At 46.1% G+C, this 19,782-nt stretch overlaps 1 protein-coding gene across 7 annotated transcripts in view; it reads right to left on the bottom strand.

Moving 5' to 3' along the window:
- BAHCC1 (BAH domain and coiled-coil containing 1) overlaps positions 1–19,782 on the bottom strand; it is a 270,267-nt gene that overhangs the window by 88,745 nt on the left and 161,740 nt on the right. For all 7 annotated transcript variants that reach the window (XM_068263185.1, XM_068263183.1, XM_068263189.1 and 4 more), the window contains one exon: positions 4,157–4,255. In XM_068263185.1, coding sequence (XP_068119286.1) covers positions 4,157–4,255 — 99 coding nt within the window. The remainder of the gene's footprint in view (positions 1–4,156; positions 4,256–19,782) is intronic.

Genomic DNA, 19,782 nt, shown 5'->3' with positions numbered 1-19,782 from the left:
CCAACACCTAATGCTTAACCCTAACCCCCCCACCGGAGGAGCCCAACTTTAGCCCCACCCCCTAATGACTGACCTTAGCCACCTAAAAGCCAACTAATGATCCGATCTTTTTCATCCACCCTTACCAAATCTATGTAGTAGAAGAGTAAACTGAGTGTGTTTATTTGAATGGATACTATAGGAAGTCCCTTATTACACAGAAATGGTAAGACGGGATGAAAGAGATTGGATCATTCGTGGCCACCTTAACACTAATTCAATGTGTCTGCCCAAACTACCGATAGTTGTAGCCGATGGTCTACGATCTGCACAACCATTAAATTATGTGTACAAACTGATCAACTCCTACTTGCATTGGCCATCCAAATGACTGGCTAGGGCCGATTGCCGAAATTGAACACAGGCCTCTATGAGACACCTAGCAGTCGTGGCACCCGAACGACCTCAGAGTTGGAGATCAAAAACAATCAAAACCCTTGAAAATCTGATCGGATGAACCAATCATGCGTTTACGTTGCACTCACCACAAATGAGTAACTGAGACCAAGCAAGGATCTATTAGCATTCTGTCTCGTCTCTTCTCGATTTTATACTAAGGATGTTCCATTCCATAAGGTTGTCAGGCTATGACGGCAATCTGCTATATCGATTTTGCCACCTCGCCAGGTTTCTGTGGTCAAGGACAAGGGTGAGATGGGTAGCCGCTGTATGGCCCCGGCCATCTACACATTTTATGCCAGCTATCGCATGACAACATATTTCCTAAGACCACGTTCGACGCACTACCAAGGTGTCTGAGGAGCTTTACACGATGACTGGCAATAACAGCGGTCGCTGCTTACAATTCATGATTTCAGCAGCAAATCGTTACTAGGGTTACTGCCTGCCCGCGGCCGCCTGTCCCCGCTGGCGTCCGAGCCGCAGAATGCAGCGGACGGCGGGATTAGCCGAGGATTACCGGAGGAATTTCATGCAGGACGGGACGCAGCATGGGGAGAAGGTTAAATAAACTTGGGTCATAAAAAAATCAAGTCCAGTCCTGTTATTCCAGCTTAGGGCTTCACACAGGCAAATTGTAGCATGGAAACCTCAGGAGGGGGTAAACGCGGGGGTGAAACTGCGTTCACGTCACGCCTACGTCCAACACTACCGCTACAATCAACTATAGAGACTCCGTTTCTAATACAATAGTTTAATTTAAAAAACGAAAAAAAAAAAAAGAAAAAAAAAAAAGCAGCCAGTACAAACTGATGTCAGTGACCAGAACAGAAACAGAGGTGATGTGGCCAAGATTCAAATGCGTCACAACTTTATTCAACACACACAAAGGCAAAGTTGGTGTGCTGGTTGGTGTGGCCCTAAATCTTAAATTATGTTCATCTGCAAATCCCACTAAGTGGTATGTTGTACCGTTAAAGGATACCCGAAGTGACATGTGACATGATGAGATAGACATGGGTATGTACAGTGCCTAGCACACAAATAACTATGCTGTGTTCCTTTTTTTCTCTCTGTCTGAAAGAGTTAAATATCAGGTATGTAAGTGGCTGACTCAGTCCTGACTCAGACAGGAAGTGACTACAGTGTGACCCTCACTGATAAGAAATTCCCCTTTTTTATCTCTTTCTTGCCCTCAGAAGCCATTTTCTGCTAGGAAAGTGTTTTATAGTGAGAATTTCTTATCAGTGAGGGTCACACTGTAGACACTTCCTGTCTGAGTCAGGACTGAGTCAGCCACTTACATACCTGATATTTAACTCTTTCAGACAGAGAAAGGAAAAAAGGAACACAGCATAGTTATTTGTGTGCTAGGCACTGTACATACCCATGTCCATCTCATCATGTCACTTCGGGTATCCTTTAAGGGATTGTCATTTGGGATTCAGATATTGGCTCTATAGAACTCTGCCAATACTTTATTCTTGGCAATCCTCCAAAACCCTTAAATCTCTTCCACAACCGCTGCTTGTAGCCAAAACCTACCCCTTCCCCCTTCATTTTTGCCACCATCTACCCCTCAATATCCCTAAATGTAACCTGATGTCTAACTTAAACTACCACCTTGTTTGATGTGCAACTATCACCTCATTCCCAAAGCCTTAACTAACCATGAGCCTTTAGATCAGGGGTCTCAAACTCGCGGCCCGCGGGCCATTTGCGGCCCTCGATACAATATTTTGTGGCCCACGCTGGCAAAAGCTTCCTTATAGTTCGCTTCAGTGCTCCCAAGTAATCCGCTGCATCCCCGCCGCTAAACGAGGGCTGCAGAGCCCCCAAATCGCCTGGGGGGCAATCCGCCGGCATTTCCTGGAAGGGGCAGAGCTTTCAGCTTCAGCTCTGCCCCTCCTGACGTCAATCGTCGCACGGATCGCTGCCTCTCCCCGCCCCTCTCTGTGAAGGAAGAGTGAGAGGGGCGGGCAGAGGCGGCGATGCGCCGCGATTGTGAAATTCCCTATGCGGCCCAGCCTCATCCTGACTTTGCCTCCTGCGGCCCCCCAGGTAAATTGAGTTTGGGACCCCTGCTTTAGATGGTGCTCAATCTTAAGGTGCATACACACATCAGATAAAAGTCTTTGAAAAATGAAAGATCACAGACCAGTTTTACCCCCTTCCATGTAGTATGAGAGCCATACCTACACAGTCTATTCTATGGAGCTGCACTCCCCATCAGATAGAAATCTTTGCAAGATGCTGCACACACAGATGCTGCACACATGCAACAGATCAGTATCTGCAAAAGATCCCTTCCTGCAAAATGCATTCATAGTCTATGAGATCTGCAGATCATCATACACACCTTGTTTAACGGACATTCACTATATGCATGTGGGATGTGCCACACGGCTGCTTATTGCCGTTACTGAGTAACATTTGCTGTACCCGAAAGTCGCCAGTCACTGCGTCACCCTGCGTGGAGCGCCTGTCTAAACATACATCTTTCAGCGCCTTGGTGAATATATACGGACTTTTCTATAGGGAGTTTTCTCTGCATTATTTGGATGTCATTAACAAGTTAGAGAAACACTTTTCCTGTTACCTTTCCTCCCCCTGCGCTCTAAGGTGACAATCCGCGTCTATTCCTGGCCGACGCTTACTCAAGTTTCACAGTCACTTTTGGCGACTTTAATTTTCTTAAATGTGTCAATGTCATCTTCTGCATTCAGACACCCAAACTCAGCAAAGAACTGATCCCTGATGATGGGGGAAGCATTCAATGATGTGGGGGAACCTATTATCAGATGGGGCTGGGGGAACCCTTCATCTGCGGGGTGGGGGAAACCCTTCATCTGCGGGGTGGGGGGAACCCTTCATCTGCGGGGTGGGGGGAACCCTTCATCTGCGGGGTGGGGGGAACCAATCATCAGATGGGGCGGGGGGAACCCTTCACCTGTGGGATGGGGTAACCAATCATTTGTGGAGGTGAATGGGAGGGGGGGGGGAGGAAGACAAATCATCTGAGGGGTGGGAGCAATCGTTTGTGGAGTAGCGGGGTTGTGTGGATGGAACCAATCATTTGTAGGGAGGGTGGAACCAATCATTTGTAGGGATGGTGGAACCAATCATTTGTAGAGAGATTGTGAAAAGAAAAATACCTGCTGCACCAGTTTACAGATTCTACTCTCAGCCTCAGAAACCTTCAACTGACTCCTCACCCACTCATTCTAAAACCACACCTCCCTCCCAGCCACTATAGGCAGTCAGCTGAGAGGCGTGGCTTCAGTAAACAGACCAATCATTCTCCCTCTTGTATATCCATGTGATTGGGGGAGGGATAGTTTCAGACTGACTGGGTGTTGGCAGTTAGATATAGATCAAGAGGAGAGGATGAATTAGTGCTGCAGATTTGTCTTTTTTATACATAAATTGTACAGCTTAGAGAAAACTCTAAAGTCTAACGAATTTAAAATATTACATTAAGTGCATAGAAAATAAAAACTATGCCCAAGCTTGGGCTTCAATACTGAGAAAGTAAGATGAAACGCATCATTATTAGGCTTGTAGAAAGAGGGAGGAGTGTGCCTCTCCTGCGCAGGTCAGTCTGCTGTGTCTGTGATAAATCATCGAAACATCCATTTTAAACCACTGAAAAGTGAAAACAAAAAAAAAAAAGCACAATAAAATGCATTCTCTATGAACGTTGATTGGACAGGCTCACCTTTTTGGGATTCGTAGAAGCGATGCTGTCCGTACAGAACATTGCTGTTTCCGTGGTCCAGGTGGCTCATGGGAAGGAAAGTGGAAAATCGGGGATAACCTAATGTAAAAGAGAAACAGATATGATGGTTATTAATTGTGCTTGGTGAATAGCGTCCAAAGTCTCCTTTATACAACTCTGGCACAACTTTTTAGCGTCAGCAAATTTTATGAACAGTTAGAAACCAATTATTATACTTGTCCCATCAGGCTCACAATCTAAGGAGGGGGGGGGGGGGGCGCACAGGATACAGTGGGAGGGAAGAGGACCTGTCCCATTAGGCTTACAACCTAAGAGGTTGGGAACACAGGATACAGTAGGAGGGGAAGAGGACCTGTCCCATCAGGCTTACAACCTAAGAGGAGGGAAACACAGGGTACAGTAGAAGGGAAGAGGACCTGTCAAATCAGGCTTACAATCTAAGAGGTGAGAAACACAGAATATAGTAGGAGGGAAGATAACCTGTCCAATCATGCTTATGAGCTAAGAGGTGGAGGAACATAGGATACAGTAGGAGGGAAGAGGACTTGCCCCATCAGGCTTACAATCTAAGAGTTGGTGGAACACAGGGTACAGTACAGTAGTAGGAAAGAGGACCTGTCCCATCCGTAATAAAACAATACAGAGTATTTTATTGTTAACCTATGTGGCCCCTTCTGGTAGGTTTCCTCTTATTTTCTGGTCTCAGTGACTCGGTCACCTGGATGGGTGGTGGTGGGGGGAGGGTCTCCATAAGACTGTGTTCTTGGCTGGTTCTGCAGTTTGGGGGGCACATTCTGCTGAATGATTCAGGGATGACCAGTATAATGAGCCATTATTCCTATTGTCATGAATGTGTTACTATGGAGGTCTGGGCTCAGCTGGGGGAGGATTCCTCTGACTAACGATGAGTAAGTGACCGACACACGCCGATTAGACAGCCCCTAAGGAACAAGCTGTGAACCGTTAAACAACATTCATGTGTTTTTTCCATACAAACGACTACTTTCTCCCTCAGCACTGATACAACCTGACAACAGTGTAGCATCTGGCCATAGCTAAGGCTTTACTCATAGAATCCCCGCTCCAATCAAATCCATGTTTCCATTAGTATTGTAATATTTTTTTGTTCTTACTCTTGTATCCATGTCTGATGCTGCGGGATTAAACTGAATAGAGGTCTGTGAGCCAACCAAACTCTTACACGTAACCAGTCCCTACCCACATGAGGTAGCCAGGGAGGAGCTAGAAGGCGACACCACATCAATCAGCTGATGACCTGACTCCACCCACCTCCTCTCTGTGCTGCTAAGACACTAGCTCTTTCGGTTCCCCACGGCAACACTGCAGATTCCATTCCTGTCAATTCCTACGTGCTCAGTGTGTATTAAAGCATTGATGAGAGACACGTGTGGCTTTTATAAAAATGCTGGGAAGGTGCATGAGGGGTTAAAGGCTTCATTAACACAGAGCAGTAAGGAACTGCTGAAATGCAGTTGCAGTGCTGGCCACAAAGTTAATCTCAGCAGTAGGCGGAGGTGGGCTGAGTCAGTCGTTTCCCTAGTCCTGTGCTGCACAGTGCTTGTTTACATCTGGGTAAATGCTCCTTTGATCAGCCAAATGTAAACTACCTGGTCAGGAACCTATCCCAACAGCCAGTTCCTGCAAGAAAGGCTTCCAAGATCTGCATCCTCAGACAGCTCTGTCAGCCCCGCCCACTTGGAAATCTGAACGCACAAGAATGCTGAATTGAGGAAAAAATGCCTCTGTGGCCCCTAGGCTTGCTGGTAACTTCTTGTCAGGGGTGATTTAAGTCAAAAACAGTACGTTTAGCATATCTGACTGAAGCCACGCCTCCCTGCTGACTTACAGCCAATGCCATGCAGCTGCATCGCTGCAGTGGGCGGGGTTCAGACTAAATGGGAGTGAGTAGATGGGGTCAGCAGGGAGTAAGTCTGCCAAGAGGAGACCAGCAGCAATCACCTGCAGAATCAAGCCATTTACCATTTAAATGAAACAAAAGTTTAAATGAATGTATGGTAAAAGTAGATCTGCCTGGAGAGTAAAAAATGGAGACAATTGGGATTTAATCTTCGCTGTAGTCATAAAAAGAGCCACAGATTTATTTAAACAGATGGAATCTGACATTTTCCATATTAAGCCTTCACAACACCCCCCCCCCCCCCCTTCCCCCCAGTCCTTATTCCAGTACTTCTGTATCACACCGTATACCAAATGTGACTGCCCTTGCTCAAACTTTGCCCATCTTATTGGAAAGTCGAGTCTTGGATTGAATTTGCACTATGCCCCGTATCAGTGTGATGCGCGGTTCTTGTGGTAGGGTTTGTTGAATGGGGACGTTGTCGCCTTTTAAGTGGACCTGAACTCTTGCACAGGGCAGAAGGAAAACAGAGAAATGCACCCTGTATGTATTTATAGAGTTTAGCCTGACTAATTCCCCCTTATCTGTGACTAATCACCACTGTAATTTGACCTCTCAGCTGTGTCAGCTGGCTGCCTGGCTGAGCAGCTAATTTGTAAACACAGGGTGTGAACACATTGTCTGCTTCCATTAAAGCAGGATGTAGTCACACTGCAGATTCATTGCAGGATTTGTATCAGCTGTAACAAAGACATGTTTTTCTTTAAAGGTTATTATGCTGTTGCAAATCTTTTAGAGCAGAGAAGAACATCTGAGTTCAGTTCCACTTAAATAGGGGACAGTCAAATTCAGAAGATTGTATAATACACCATAAATAGGCACACATGGTGTTGTATGGAGCGCTCAGAACCTAATGCTCTGATCAGAGGAAGCGCTTGTTCACCTGTGCTGCTCTCACCTGGGTCTCCAGAACCGAGGAGAGCTTCGGATGAGACCGGAGGTCAGTGCAAGGTTACAGGCGGGAAGGGGGGAGCGCTAGGAATTTACTGACTGCTGTTTACTTAAATGAAAATCTAGTAAAAGTCCTTTTAACAAGAAGCAATTAAAAGAGACAGCTGGAAGAATTTAGGCCGGCTGGATCCGCCGCGTTTCCCAATCCTCCTCCGAGCAGACAAATATTTCCAGCTCGGGTCAAGGAAAAAATTCACTCTCCATCTCTGCAAGAGGAAGAACAGGCTGCAACACATCTGCTGTGCTGCTGTTCAGCCACCGGATTATGCTCCAAACATCTGGCACAGCGCTGAGTGTGCTTCCCAACATTGCCACCTAGTGGCTACTCATGGTACGTCTGCTGTATTCATGGCTAGCATTTCATCATTGAAACATGACTGTAGTAAATACAAAATAATTAAAGAGCGTCTGAAGTCAGAAGGATAAGGATGCCGACTTATTTATTTCCTTTTAAACAATACCAGTTGCTTGGCTGTCCTGTTGATCCTCTGCCTCTAATAATTTTAGCCACAGCCCCTGAACAAGCATGCAGATCAAGTGCTCTGACTGAAGTCAGACGGGATTAGCTGCATGCTTGTTTCAGGTGTGTGATTCAGACACTACTGCAGCCAAAGAGATCTGCAGGACTGCCAGGCAACTGGTATTGTTTAAAAATAAATAAATATGGCAGCCTCCATATACACCCTCACTTCAGGTTTCCTTTAAACAATTAACTCCAAAACCTGCCCCCTGAAACACAGGGATCACATGCTGAGAAGCTGTGGTATGGTTGCTGACATCATTCTACAAAGCGCATAACTCCAAGAAGAGCAGGTCAGAAACATGTATTGGGCAACATCCGCTTTTGATACACAAGTACCCTGAAAGCAGGCAACAGGCAAGCCAAAACCGAGAAGTGGTTTTCACTGATAGGCAAATACTGCCCAGCACTATTCACTGATCGGTAATGCTGCACCCCCTCTGTGCTACAAACGGCTCCTCTTCCAACGAAATGATGGGACCAAACCCAAAAATCAAATCGATTTCATTAATCTGATGGGATTGGTTAGGAGATGTTTGTACATTAGTGGTCCCCAACGATCATTTCCAAGAATCGTCCAGCAAACTGTATAGTTCGCATCCACCTAAAAGTGAGCCAAACAACATTTTTAGCACCCAGGGCATCTCAATAGCTCATTAAAAATGCATGGCAATCCTGTGGCTCATTTTTTAAAAAAAATTACATTTAAACGTTTAGCAAAGGCTTTTGAGGCTTGCCCAACCACAGAAATGTCAGGCAGAGAAGGACTGATGTAATTATTTTATGGCACACACTAGCAGAGAGCAAACAAAAGCTTTCATTAGCGGGAGTGGGAAAGGAGAGTGGGGGGGGGGGGGGGGGGGGGGGAAGATAGGACACTGTGCTTTAAAGAGACTCCGTAACAAAAATTGCATCCTGTTTTTTATCATCCTACAAGTTCCAAAAGCTATTCTAATCTGTTCTGGCTTACTGCAGCACGTTCTACTATCACCATCTCTGTAATAAATCAACTTATCTCTCTCTTGTCAGACTTGTCAGGCCTGTGTCTGGAAGGCTGCCAAGTTCTTCAGTGTTGTGGTTCTGTGATGCATCTCCCCCATCCAGGCCCCTCTCTGCACACTCACTACCTGTGTATTATTTAGATTAGAGCAGCTTCTCTCTTCTCTCATCTTTTACAAGCTGGATAAATCCTCCTCTGAGCTGGCTGGGCTTTCACATACAGAGGAATTACATACAGGCAGAGCTGTCTGCACTCTGCAGGAAGAAACAGCCTGACACTTCAGTGGAAGATAGCTGCAGGGGGAAAGAAACACACAAATGATCTCTTGAGATTCAAAAGGAATGCTGTATACAGCCTGCTTGTGTATGGATGCATTTTCTATGTGTGGACATACTGTACATCAATCTACTTCCTGTTTTGGTGGCCATTTTGTTTGTTTGTAAACTTTTTAAAACTGTTTTTAACCACTTTTAATGCGGTGAGGAGCGGCGAAATTGTGACAGAGGGTAATAGGAGATGTCCCCTAACGCACTGTTATGTTTACTTTTCTGCGATTTTAACAATACAGATTCTCTTTAAAGAGCTTAGAGAAGTCACAGATGCCATCTTCACACCTTCTCCTGGATAAATAATGGACAGCTAAGAGGAGGGGGGGGGGGGGGCATGATATTCACTGGTGCCTAAGCAGCAACATCAACCTACTAATGTTTTGAAATCATACCAGGCTTCTATGCAAAATTAAAACTCCGTACCAAGCAGGGTTGCCCCTCAGACGGCTTCCCCCTTCGCTGCAGACAGGGGCTCTTTGATTAGAGGAAGCCATTGAAAGTGATGGCAGCGAAAGTGCAAATCACAACAGCTGCCTCTTGGGAAAAACAGCCTTATTTTTCAGGCCAGGCTAGAGTGCAGAGAGCAGCGCCGCTATCCGAAGCCCCACAAAGAGGAGTTCCGCGCAGCTGTGGCTAAAGAATTCCCTGGGAGACAGAGCAAGGGGGCATGAATGGCGGGTACAGAATGTACAGCCGCCTTTGAAGCCTGGAGCCCATGCCAGGGACAGAGATGGCTTCAAGGCCAGCCACAGACAACAAGCCTTTGTGTGTCCAGATAGCGCAGTACAGGGAGGATATCCACACGCGGACGCCGCCAAACCGGCCAGCCCGACTTAAAGGGACACAACCCTGAAACATCCACTGTGGCCAAATATGACCGAATTCCATCTGTGTTCAACCATAGGACAGAGCTCTCCAAGCTAAAGGTCCCCCGGTCTCCAATGGGGACGATCAATGAGATACTGATACCACCATGGCACAAATGCTATGCTAACGTTACACAAAATGATTCTTCTTGGAATAGTCCCAATCCAATGCATGCGCTAATTGATGGTTTAAATTCCAAACTGCGCACATTGTTATTAAATGAGTACTGTAGGGGAGGAGGGGGAAGTTGAACTTACCCGGGGCTTCTAATGGTCCCCCGCAGACACCCTGTGCACACACAGCCACTCACCGATGCTCTGGCCCCACCTCCGGTTCGCTTGTGGAATTTCCGACATTAACGTTGGAAAGCCACGCCCTCGTTTCCACTGACGTCCCCTGGAGTGCATTGTGTATGCCCAGTACGGTCGGTGCCTGCGCAGTACACTCCTGGTGACGTCAGCGAGAGTGAGGACACAGGCATGCAGGTGCAGTGGTTTTCCGACTTTAAAGTCGGAAATTCCAGAAGTGAACCGGAGGTGGGGCCAGAGCATCGGTGAGTGGCTGCGTGGGCACAGGATGTCTGCGGGGGACCATTAGAAGCCCCGGGTATGTTCAACACTTTTTCCCCCTACAGTAGTCCTTTAAAACCTTATTCTGCTCAACTTTCATGCATCAGTAGTGTCTGAATCACACGCCTGAAACAAGCATGCAGCTAATCCAGTCAAATATCCAATCTGCATGCTTGTTCTGGGGCTATGGCGAACAGTATCAGAGGTTCAGCAGAAGAACCAGGCAATGTGTATTGTTTAAAATGAAATAGGTCAGCCTCCATATACCATCTCACTTCAGGTGCCTTCAAAAAGAAAAGAAAAAAAAAACCCTTCTAAGTAGTAGGTAACCCAAAAAGAGTTCTGGAAACTGTTTCCAGAACTCTTTTTGGGTTACCTACTTAGCAGGGCCGGCGCTACCATAGTGGCAAAGGGGGCAAATGCCCCAGGGCCTCCGACCTCTGCTGGGCCCCCCAGGTGGTTAATGATCCAAGAACTGATGGCTCTTGCAAACGACCGATAACTTACCAAATCGTAAAATCGGTCAGGGAAAAGCTATCGATTTACCAACGTGCCGTACCCGATCCATAAACTAGCAAGAATGGGCCAGAAGTGTATCCATCGGCTTGGGAAGGGTCAGTACATGACAAAAGTCGAGTGCGCCAAAACTGAAAACGTAAATAAAGACCCATTCGCTGCCACACGCAACAAACACATTAAAAAAAATAATAATAATTAGAAAAGCAATAAGTTAAATGTAATAGCGGTAATATTAGAGGAAGCAACATCTCTTACGGTAATGATGGCGCTTATACCGTTAACAACCGCAATAGCAACGATAACACCGACTATTATTAGCGCGATTATTATTGCGATTACCACTCCGTGCAGCCCACGGAGACGCCATCCGACCGCCTCCCCACGTCATCCTTCATTTTTAATCACTCCACAATTACTCTGCAAGCGTTTATTGCCTTAATCAGAACCCCGAAAGTGCTACTTCACATCACTCTGCCAAGCCAGCCACTAAAGGGTTACCTGGGGAATATTTAAGGAATTTTGATTGTTTGCAAGTTTAATTAAATTTTTTTCTACTTCTTTTTCCAAGGCCTAAAGACTGGAGGAGGAGGAGGAATATCAGCAGAAATGCGTGAAAGATGGCGGGGGAGGGCTGGTGATGAGTGAACAGGGGCCGCGCTGGTTATAAACGTTCATTTTTAAACTTTTTTTTCCCTCCTAACATGACATCACTGCCGGCTTCTGGAACTAACCCACAGAGCCGCTGATCCAGGGGCAGACATACATCAGATTCAAAGAGGAACTTTAACACAGGATTGAGCCTTATCCCAATCAGCAGCGGAGACCCTTTACCTTTTCTTAAATAGATCATTGGGGAGGGGGGGGGGGGGTCTATATGGGAAAGAACGGCTTTTTCCAACTGTCAACCAAGTATCTCCCTCTGTGCACAGAAATCTCAGTGACGAACATTCCGTACAGATCACCTGGCAGCACTAAAGAGGTCACCACCAGTGATACATTCAGAATGTAAATCAGGCAGAGGAAAGATTGTACAATGGGCAAACACTTGACTAAATACCCTACAAATGAACATTGTAAAATTAAGCAAGTTTATTCATTCTGTTATTTTCACTACACTTCCTCTTCAAGCCTATTTTCTCGATTGAAAAAAAAAAATCGTGCTTGGACTGGGTCTTTAATGTCCCCTTTAAGCAGTTCAGGACCAGCCGTAGGTAAAACTACCCTGCATTTGTGGCTACCTGATGCGGCGCTGGCCAATCTTTTAGAGCAAAGAGAAAATCCTTAGCATTTCCCATTTTAACGGTGGCTATTTTGAAGCCAATCATGATGTCATTTCCTCCCTTACTCTCCTCTGCCTGATTTCCCTGCCCTTCACTATAGAAAATGCATTGTCTCAGCATGAGAACTATTGGCCAATCAGAGAGGAACAGAGGTGTGGGAGGGGAAAACAGGAGGGAAAGAGGCTTCAGCCAATCAGGCTGCATTAGATAAGTCTGAGGGGAAGTACAGAAGCAAAAAAGGACAACCCAGCATGCCTTGCAACTTCCTTTGTGCGTACCAAATAAGAGTCGGGTAGACTGGGAAATGATCATTTATCAACAAGAAAAGTAATAGTGATTTTAACTTTTGGATTGCCTGGTTAGCATCCTTATTACTGGTTTGTCAGATAAAAATAAAGAATTGATTTTTTTTATTTTATGCCTGACAGTTACACTTTAAAAAAATAAATAAAAAATAAATAGCTGGCAGTGTAAGGGTTAACCTCAGCTGTGTGGCGAAACAGCCACACAGAGAGGCGGTTAAACGGCATGACGGCCAAAGGGTGTATTTCAGCTCAGGCTACACGGCTGCGGATGAGGAGCACAAAGTGAGTTCTTGAGACTGCCGGCTGCTTGGCAGACACATGAAAGGTGAAACCAGGTATTTCCTTGCCACCCAGCCCCACGGAGGATCTGAGGAGTGGGGGGGGGGGGGGGGGGTGCCAGTGACGTACAGAGCTGGTTTATTAGTACATAGGGTGAGAAGGGGGGGCGGCACAGGGCTGGCATCACACACAGATTCCTGGACACCTCTTCTGCCAGAGGGCACGTGGCCGTCTCTGGGGCAGGAGCCATGTCTTCCTGCCTGCACCACATCGCTAACGCCATAGCCAGGACAACCTGTCGCCATTAAGCTAATGACAGGTATTACAATAATATATTATAATATAACCTGTGTAAATAGAATCAAGCCCATGTAGACATGCAGCATTTTGCAGAGGATTTAAAGGGTACCTGAACTCTTGTATGATTAGGACTATAATTTAATCGCTCAGCTGTGTCAGCTCAGGAATCCACGCAGAGCAGCTCATTTGTAAACACAGGATGTTAACCCTATGTCTGCTCCCATGAAAGCAGGAAGTAGACAGACCGCAGATTTATTGCAGGATTTGTATCAGATGCAACAAAGATGTGTTTATTATGCTGTTGCTTATCTTTTAGAGCAGAGAGGAAGTCCTGAGTTCAGGTCCGCCAGGAGGGGTTAATGACTGCAATACTGTATTGCAGGTCCTCTTTAAAAAATAAATAAATAATAAAATTGTGAAAATAAATATGTATTAAAAATTAGATAAATGATGGAGACCAAATTTTAAAAAAATACCTTCATAATAATAATAATAATAATAATCATCATAATGCTAACATTTGTACAGAGCTTTTCTCCTGCAGAGCGACGGTCACTTATGAAGGTGCCCATACACTAATGGATTTTCCCGGTCAATTCTCTGCAGATTTGATCCATCTACAAGGAATGGATTCCCCCAAAATGCCAGATCAATCGATTTTTGGTTGATTTTGATCAGTCGGACAGGAAGGAAGTTCTAGGTTGAGTGGGAGGGAGGCTGGAGCAACATTAGAGCGATGGCCCATAGCGTTGCATCGATCTGTGCAATGCTGCAGATTGATCGATTTTACAGTAGATTCCCTGCTGAAATCTATTTCAATGTGCAGTCTTTGGTAGGATTCTATTCCTTTCAGAGAGGAAATCGATCCTTTTGTCATATCTCAAGTAAAACAGTTCCTTAAAGTGTACCCGAGATAACCTGCAATAAAACAAAAAATGTATACATACCTGGGGCTTCCTCCAGCCCCCTTCAGCCTGATCCATCCTCGCCACCATCCTCCGCCTTCTGGATCCTCCGTAAGGGCTCCCGTAGGTACGGCTGCGCGGGGCCCCCGTCGTGAACACTCCCACCCTTGGGAGCGCAACAGGGGCGCATGTGCGCAGTTATCTCCATTCTTCTTCTTGCTGTAGCATACCCACAACACAATTTTTCAGATGATTTTTTTTCGTGTGATATCATTTAACATTGTGTTAGGAACGTTTGTAAAACAATGTTTAACCCGCGACATTCGTTCGTTCTTAAACAACTGCCATATAGTTAACACGATAGTTTCCGATGAAGCCAACAAGGCTTGCATATTTGGCCACATAGATCAGGGAGTGATTGTTCGACAGCGGAGAGCCCCGGATCCATCTGGCCGTGGGTACACACCTAAAATTGAGCGAAAGGGAATAATGGGTCCTGGTTATGGTCACCAGGATAGCGCACTCCGTGATGGGGCATGGCATTGTGGCATGCAGCACTAGGGGTTGTGGGGGAAGGTTGAGACTGGCCAGCCATTTTGTAATCCTACCATACTTCCCCATAGGACCAAGTGAGAAGAGTGTTTAGAAACCAGTTGAGCACGGTTAGGAGAACCCTCATGGTCCTTCTAGGAAGGCAAGGATGGGGTGGTAGGTTGGGTGCCACATGCCCCACAAAGTTGTTGGCCTCTGTGATGAGTATGAGGGTAGATTTAGAGGAGATTAAATTCATTTTGGACAGGAGCTTTCATGTCTGGTCCACAACATATGAGAATTTGGGAGTTTTGGAGAAGAAAATTGTAGCAAGCTTGGGCTGATTTTATTAAACATTCTCTGCTACTAAAGGGCAAATGTTCTCACCATGCCTGGAGAATCTTGGAGACTCGGACCCAACAGGTAGGAGAGAGGGCAACAGCTGAGGTAGTTGCCAGGTAATGAATACTTAAAGGGAAGGTTCAAGCAAAATAAGAAAATGAGTTTCACTTACCTGGGGCTTCTACCAGCCCCATGCAGCCATTCTGTGCCCTCGTAGTCGCTCACTGCTGCTCCAGTCCCCCGCTGGCAGCTTGCCGACCTCGGAGGTCGGCGGGCCGCATTGCGTACATTTTTACGCATTCCCGCTAGTGCAGGAACATTAACACATACATTTTTACGCGTTACTGGTTCAATGCGTACATTTTTACGCATTGAACCAGTAATGCGTAAAAATGTATGTGTTAATGTTCCTGCACTAGCGGGAATGCGTAAAAATGTACGCAATGCGTCCCGCCGACCTCCGAGGTCGGCAAGCTGCCAGCGGGGGACTGGAGCAGCAGTGAGTGACTACGAGGGCACAGGATGGCTGCATGGGGCTGGTAGAAGCCCCAGGTAAGTGAAACTCATTTTTTTATTTTGCTTGAACATTCCCTTTAAGACACAGAAGAAGATGGATAGGCTGCAACTAGGACAAGGGAGAGTTTAGGAGGCCCGTTTCAACTAATTTAAGGTTCACAAAAGCAAGCCTACTTGGCAGAGGGACAGGGGCAGTTCTGCAAAAGTTCTGGGACTGTACAAGAAATGAATGATCAAGGACAGGAGTAGGGTGGTCGGGGAGGAGGTGCAGTGGTGGTTTGCGACAGACTTATTTAGGAGGTCAGAGATTTAGGTGAGATGTGAACTATGAAGAGATCTGATGGCACAGCAATTGGAAGTTGAATTGTATTCATTTCAAAATATTTTTTGGAGTAAATAATGGGACTTTTTCACCCCACCCTATTTTAGAGAACAGGCTTGTTTCACAATCGCCAAAGCCCAACCCGGTCACAGATGACCGAGGATCAGTTATCGGACATGGCGTGTCAGTAACATCTGTACGCGGGTTCCTTTACATCTGCCAACTCCCTTCTCCCCAACCACCTCTGCAACTCCTTCCACCTCACTGTGGTTACAGAGCCCCTTAACTCATACAGCGCTGGAGTGCAGGAAAAACCTTGCAGTCATAGTCGGTCACTAACCTATTATGTATTTATATAGCACTGACATCTTCTGCAGTACATTACAGAGTACATAGTCATGTCACTGACTGTCAGAGGAGCTCACAATCTAATCCTAACATAGTCATAGTGTAATGTCCTACCATATTCTTATTATGTATTTCTATGGCACGGACATCTTCTGCAGTACATTACAGAGTACATAGTCATGTCATTGACTGTCCTCAGGAGGAGCTCACACTCTAACCCTACCATAGTCATAGTCTAATGTGCTAGTAGCACATTAGACTATGACTATGGTAGGGTTAGAGTGTGAGCTCCTCCTGAGGACAGTCAATGACATGACTATGTACTCTGTAATGTACTGCAGAAGATGTCAGCACTATATAAATACATAATAATAATATGGTAGCAGCTACCATATTATTATTATGTATTTATATAGCGCTGACATCTTCTGCAGTACATTATAGAGTACATAGTCATGTCACTGACTGTCCTCAAAGGGAATACTCACATCTGCAGGGATGCTGGGTATGTGTATGCTACTCACTCCAATCTCAGTGTCAGCAACGTTCACTATGAAATAGGCAGAGATTGGATTGCTGCCAATCCAAACACTAGAGTAATCATGGGGGGGGGGGGGTGGAATGTCAGCGTAAAGCAGTTGTTAATTTACGGTAAGATATACAGATTTGAGAAATATTTTGTTTCTTTGGGAAGGTAGAGAGACACTTTAAAATAGCCAAAAATTAGACTGAAAATAAGGTATAATCGATTAGAGTTCTGCTCTTAAAATAAACTTGACATGGTTTATGATACACAAAATACCTAAGCTGTACATGCTGGAGGCACCCACTGCAGCTAGTGTACCATCAGTACAGGCACAGAGTAACCGGTTATACTGTACATACCGGAGGCAGCAGAGATCAGCACACACTGCAGCTAGCTTACTATCAGTACAGGCACAGAGTAACAGCTTATACTGTACATACTGGAGGTAGCAGAGATCAGCACACACTGCAGCTAGTTTACTATCAGTATAGACACAGTAACAGCTTATACTGTACATACTGGAGGTAGCAGAGATCAGCACACACTGCAGCTAGTTTACAATCAGTACCCAAATTTTAGATCATACAGACTGGCCCCTTTAAAAATAAAACTGGCAGCCCTACAGAAGCGGGCATTGTGCAACACCGCCAGTGACAAAAAGAGGAAATGGGCATCCACACACGTCAGGCTGCAGCAGAGACTGGCACGTGCATATCCGATTGTGCAAGAGACACGCTACACGCTGCCCTTTAATCACAGAGCTGGCACGGAGCGCGCGGGACTCCGGGTCACAAACTCCACGGGGTTAAAAGAAGAAGAAGAGGGGGGGGGGGGGGGGTAATCTGGGCTGCTAATCTGGCTGGCAGCTCCTGGCGGTGGGGAAGGCTGGGCAGAAGGGAGCTCTGGCTGGGAACGGATCCACAGCAGATGTGAGGGCTGATCCGTAACTCCACGAGCCTGCGGAGGGTGTGTGAAAGCAGTGGGAGGATGGAAGCTGCAGGATATGAAAGCCGACCAAAAAACGAGTCACTCATCCTTATGGGATGAAAACGTTACGCCGATAATCGAACGCAGGTTACGGCAAAACCTCCCGCCGCCTCGCTCTCAGAACGGCGGAGCTCCGCCCAAAACCAGGGCTGTGGAGTCGGTCCAAAAATCCACCGACTCCGACTCCTCAGTTTAGGATTCCACCGACTCCGACTCCTCGACTCCGACTCCTCTAATTTGCATATTACAATTTTGTTGATTAAAAGTATGTAACATGAAATTCGTCTCTTAACTGCCAACGCTTAGGAATTTTACAAGACAACTGAAGTGAGAAGGATATGTAGACTACTATATTTATTCCCTTTAGACTAAAACTAGTCCTTGGTAAGAGTACTTGTAAAAGGTACAAACCGGAACAAAGAACATCTATCAGGCCCTAGGCAATGTAAGTGTGGGTACATGTAAGAGTGATGTGCAGGTACTCTGCAGGGGAATGAGGGGATTGTAAACAGACAACACCTCTGTGTTCAATGTGCACAGCATTCTCAGTGGATTCCCTGCAGCTCTATGGGGAGTGCATATGTAGAGTATAGTACTACTGTGTAACAAAGTAAACCTGAGACAGATGAATTTAAAGTTTTATACATACCTGGGGCTTCCTCCAGCCGCCTTCAGGATAATCAGTCCCTCGTTGTCCTCCTCCACCACCTGGATCTTCTGCTATGAGTCCAGGTACTTGAGCCAGTCGGGCGTAGTGCGCATGCACACACTCCGCCGCCAGGAGCATACTACACCTGTGCAGCACTATTGCGCAGGTGCAGAATGTTCCTGGCTGTGGGAGCGGCATGCGGCCGGACAGCGCTGACTGGCTGAATTACCAGGACTCATAGCAGAAGATCCGGGTGGTGAAGGACAGCGAGGGACTGATTAGCCTGAAGGGGGCTGGAGGAAGCCCCAGGTATGTATAAAACTTTACTTTTCATCCGTCTCAGTTACCCTTTAATTTGTAGTCACCAAACCAAATTTTAACAACATATCAAATTATTTGATTTCATCAGCAAAGGGAGTGCATACATTTGCATAAATCAGCATCAGTGCAGAATTATTTCCATCTCATTGACCATCTCTATTAGTGACACAGCTACACATCAGGCTTTATTCTTACAGCATAGATGTTATTTAGTATATATAAGCAGGGCCGGATTTAGGACAAGGCCACCTAGGCCATGGCCTAGGGCACCACAGGAGTAGGGGCACCAAAGCAGCAGGCTAACTGGTGCAGCATTTTCAGGTTTGCAACTGCTGCAATGCCAGGTACTCTGCTGCTAGCCGCCTGTGCAGCAGCCACCTTGCTCTCTGTGCACATTTGCATTGGGGCCGGTGGCTGTGGACTTGGGCAGCACTGGAGATGGAAGGGAAGAGGAAGTTTCTGCACTGGAGACAAGCAGAAAAATACGTGACACTGATGGCTGCTGCGATGTGAAGGTGAGCTGGCTACCTATATTGAAAGGGGGGAGTGGGAAAAAGAGGGATTAAGGGAGTCATCTGGCTACCTATACTGGAGGGAAAGGGGGGAGGAGTCATCTAGCTACATATACTAGAGGGAAGGGGTGGGGTCATAAGGCTACCTATACTAAAGGGAAGGGGTCGTCTCGCTACCTATACTGAAGGGGGCGGCCGGTGACAGTGGCCTAGGGCGGTAAAAAGTACAAATCCGGCCCTGTATATAAGAGATTCCTGTGTACACATCATATATACAGTCACAATCAGATATGTATATCTGACCTTAAAAATACGGGGACTGCTTTATTGAAGCAGCACAAGTAACTAATTTTGATTGGTTTATTTCATTTTTGTGGACTGAACACAGCTATTACTGTATATATACATTATTTTTAATGACTATTATCTGAGAAATAGAACATTTTATCATATTTTCTATTTTAATTACAGTTACAAATTCATTAGGAGTCGGTGCATTTTTTCCCGACTCCGACTCCAGGCACCCAAAATTGCCCGACTCCACGACTCCGACTCCACAGCCCTGCCCAAAACTAAACCGCAAGTGGCTCTCGAGGTGCCCAGTCACCGGTTCCCCAGATTTACAGGGTCCCAAGACAAACCTCTAGAGTTGTGTGGCCTTAACACGGGATGAACGTTTACCGGAGTCCACTGAGGTCTGGGGTGGCCCATAGATCTTTCCCAGGATACAGAGCCTTATTTCATTCACTTTTCCTCCCAAGTTTTCTCATAGGAGAGAATTTTTCATC

Source organism: Hyperolius riggenbachi, chromosome 12 (genome assembly GCF_040937935.1).
Source record: "Hyperolius riggenbachi isolate aHypRig1 chromosome 12, aHypRig1.pri, whole genome shotgun sequence".
NCBI classification, from domain to species: Eukaryota; Metazoa; Chordata; class Amphibia; order Anura; family Hyperoliidae; genus Hyperolius; species Hyperolius riggenbachi.
Note: the sequence above shows the minus strand (reverse complement) of the source record. Positions and strands in the feature narration are given on the sequence as shown.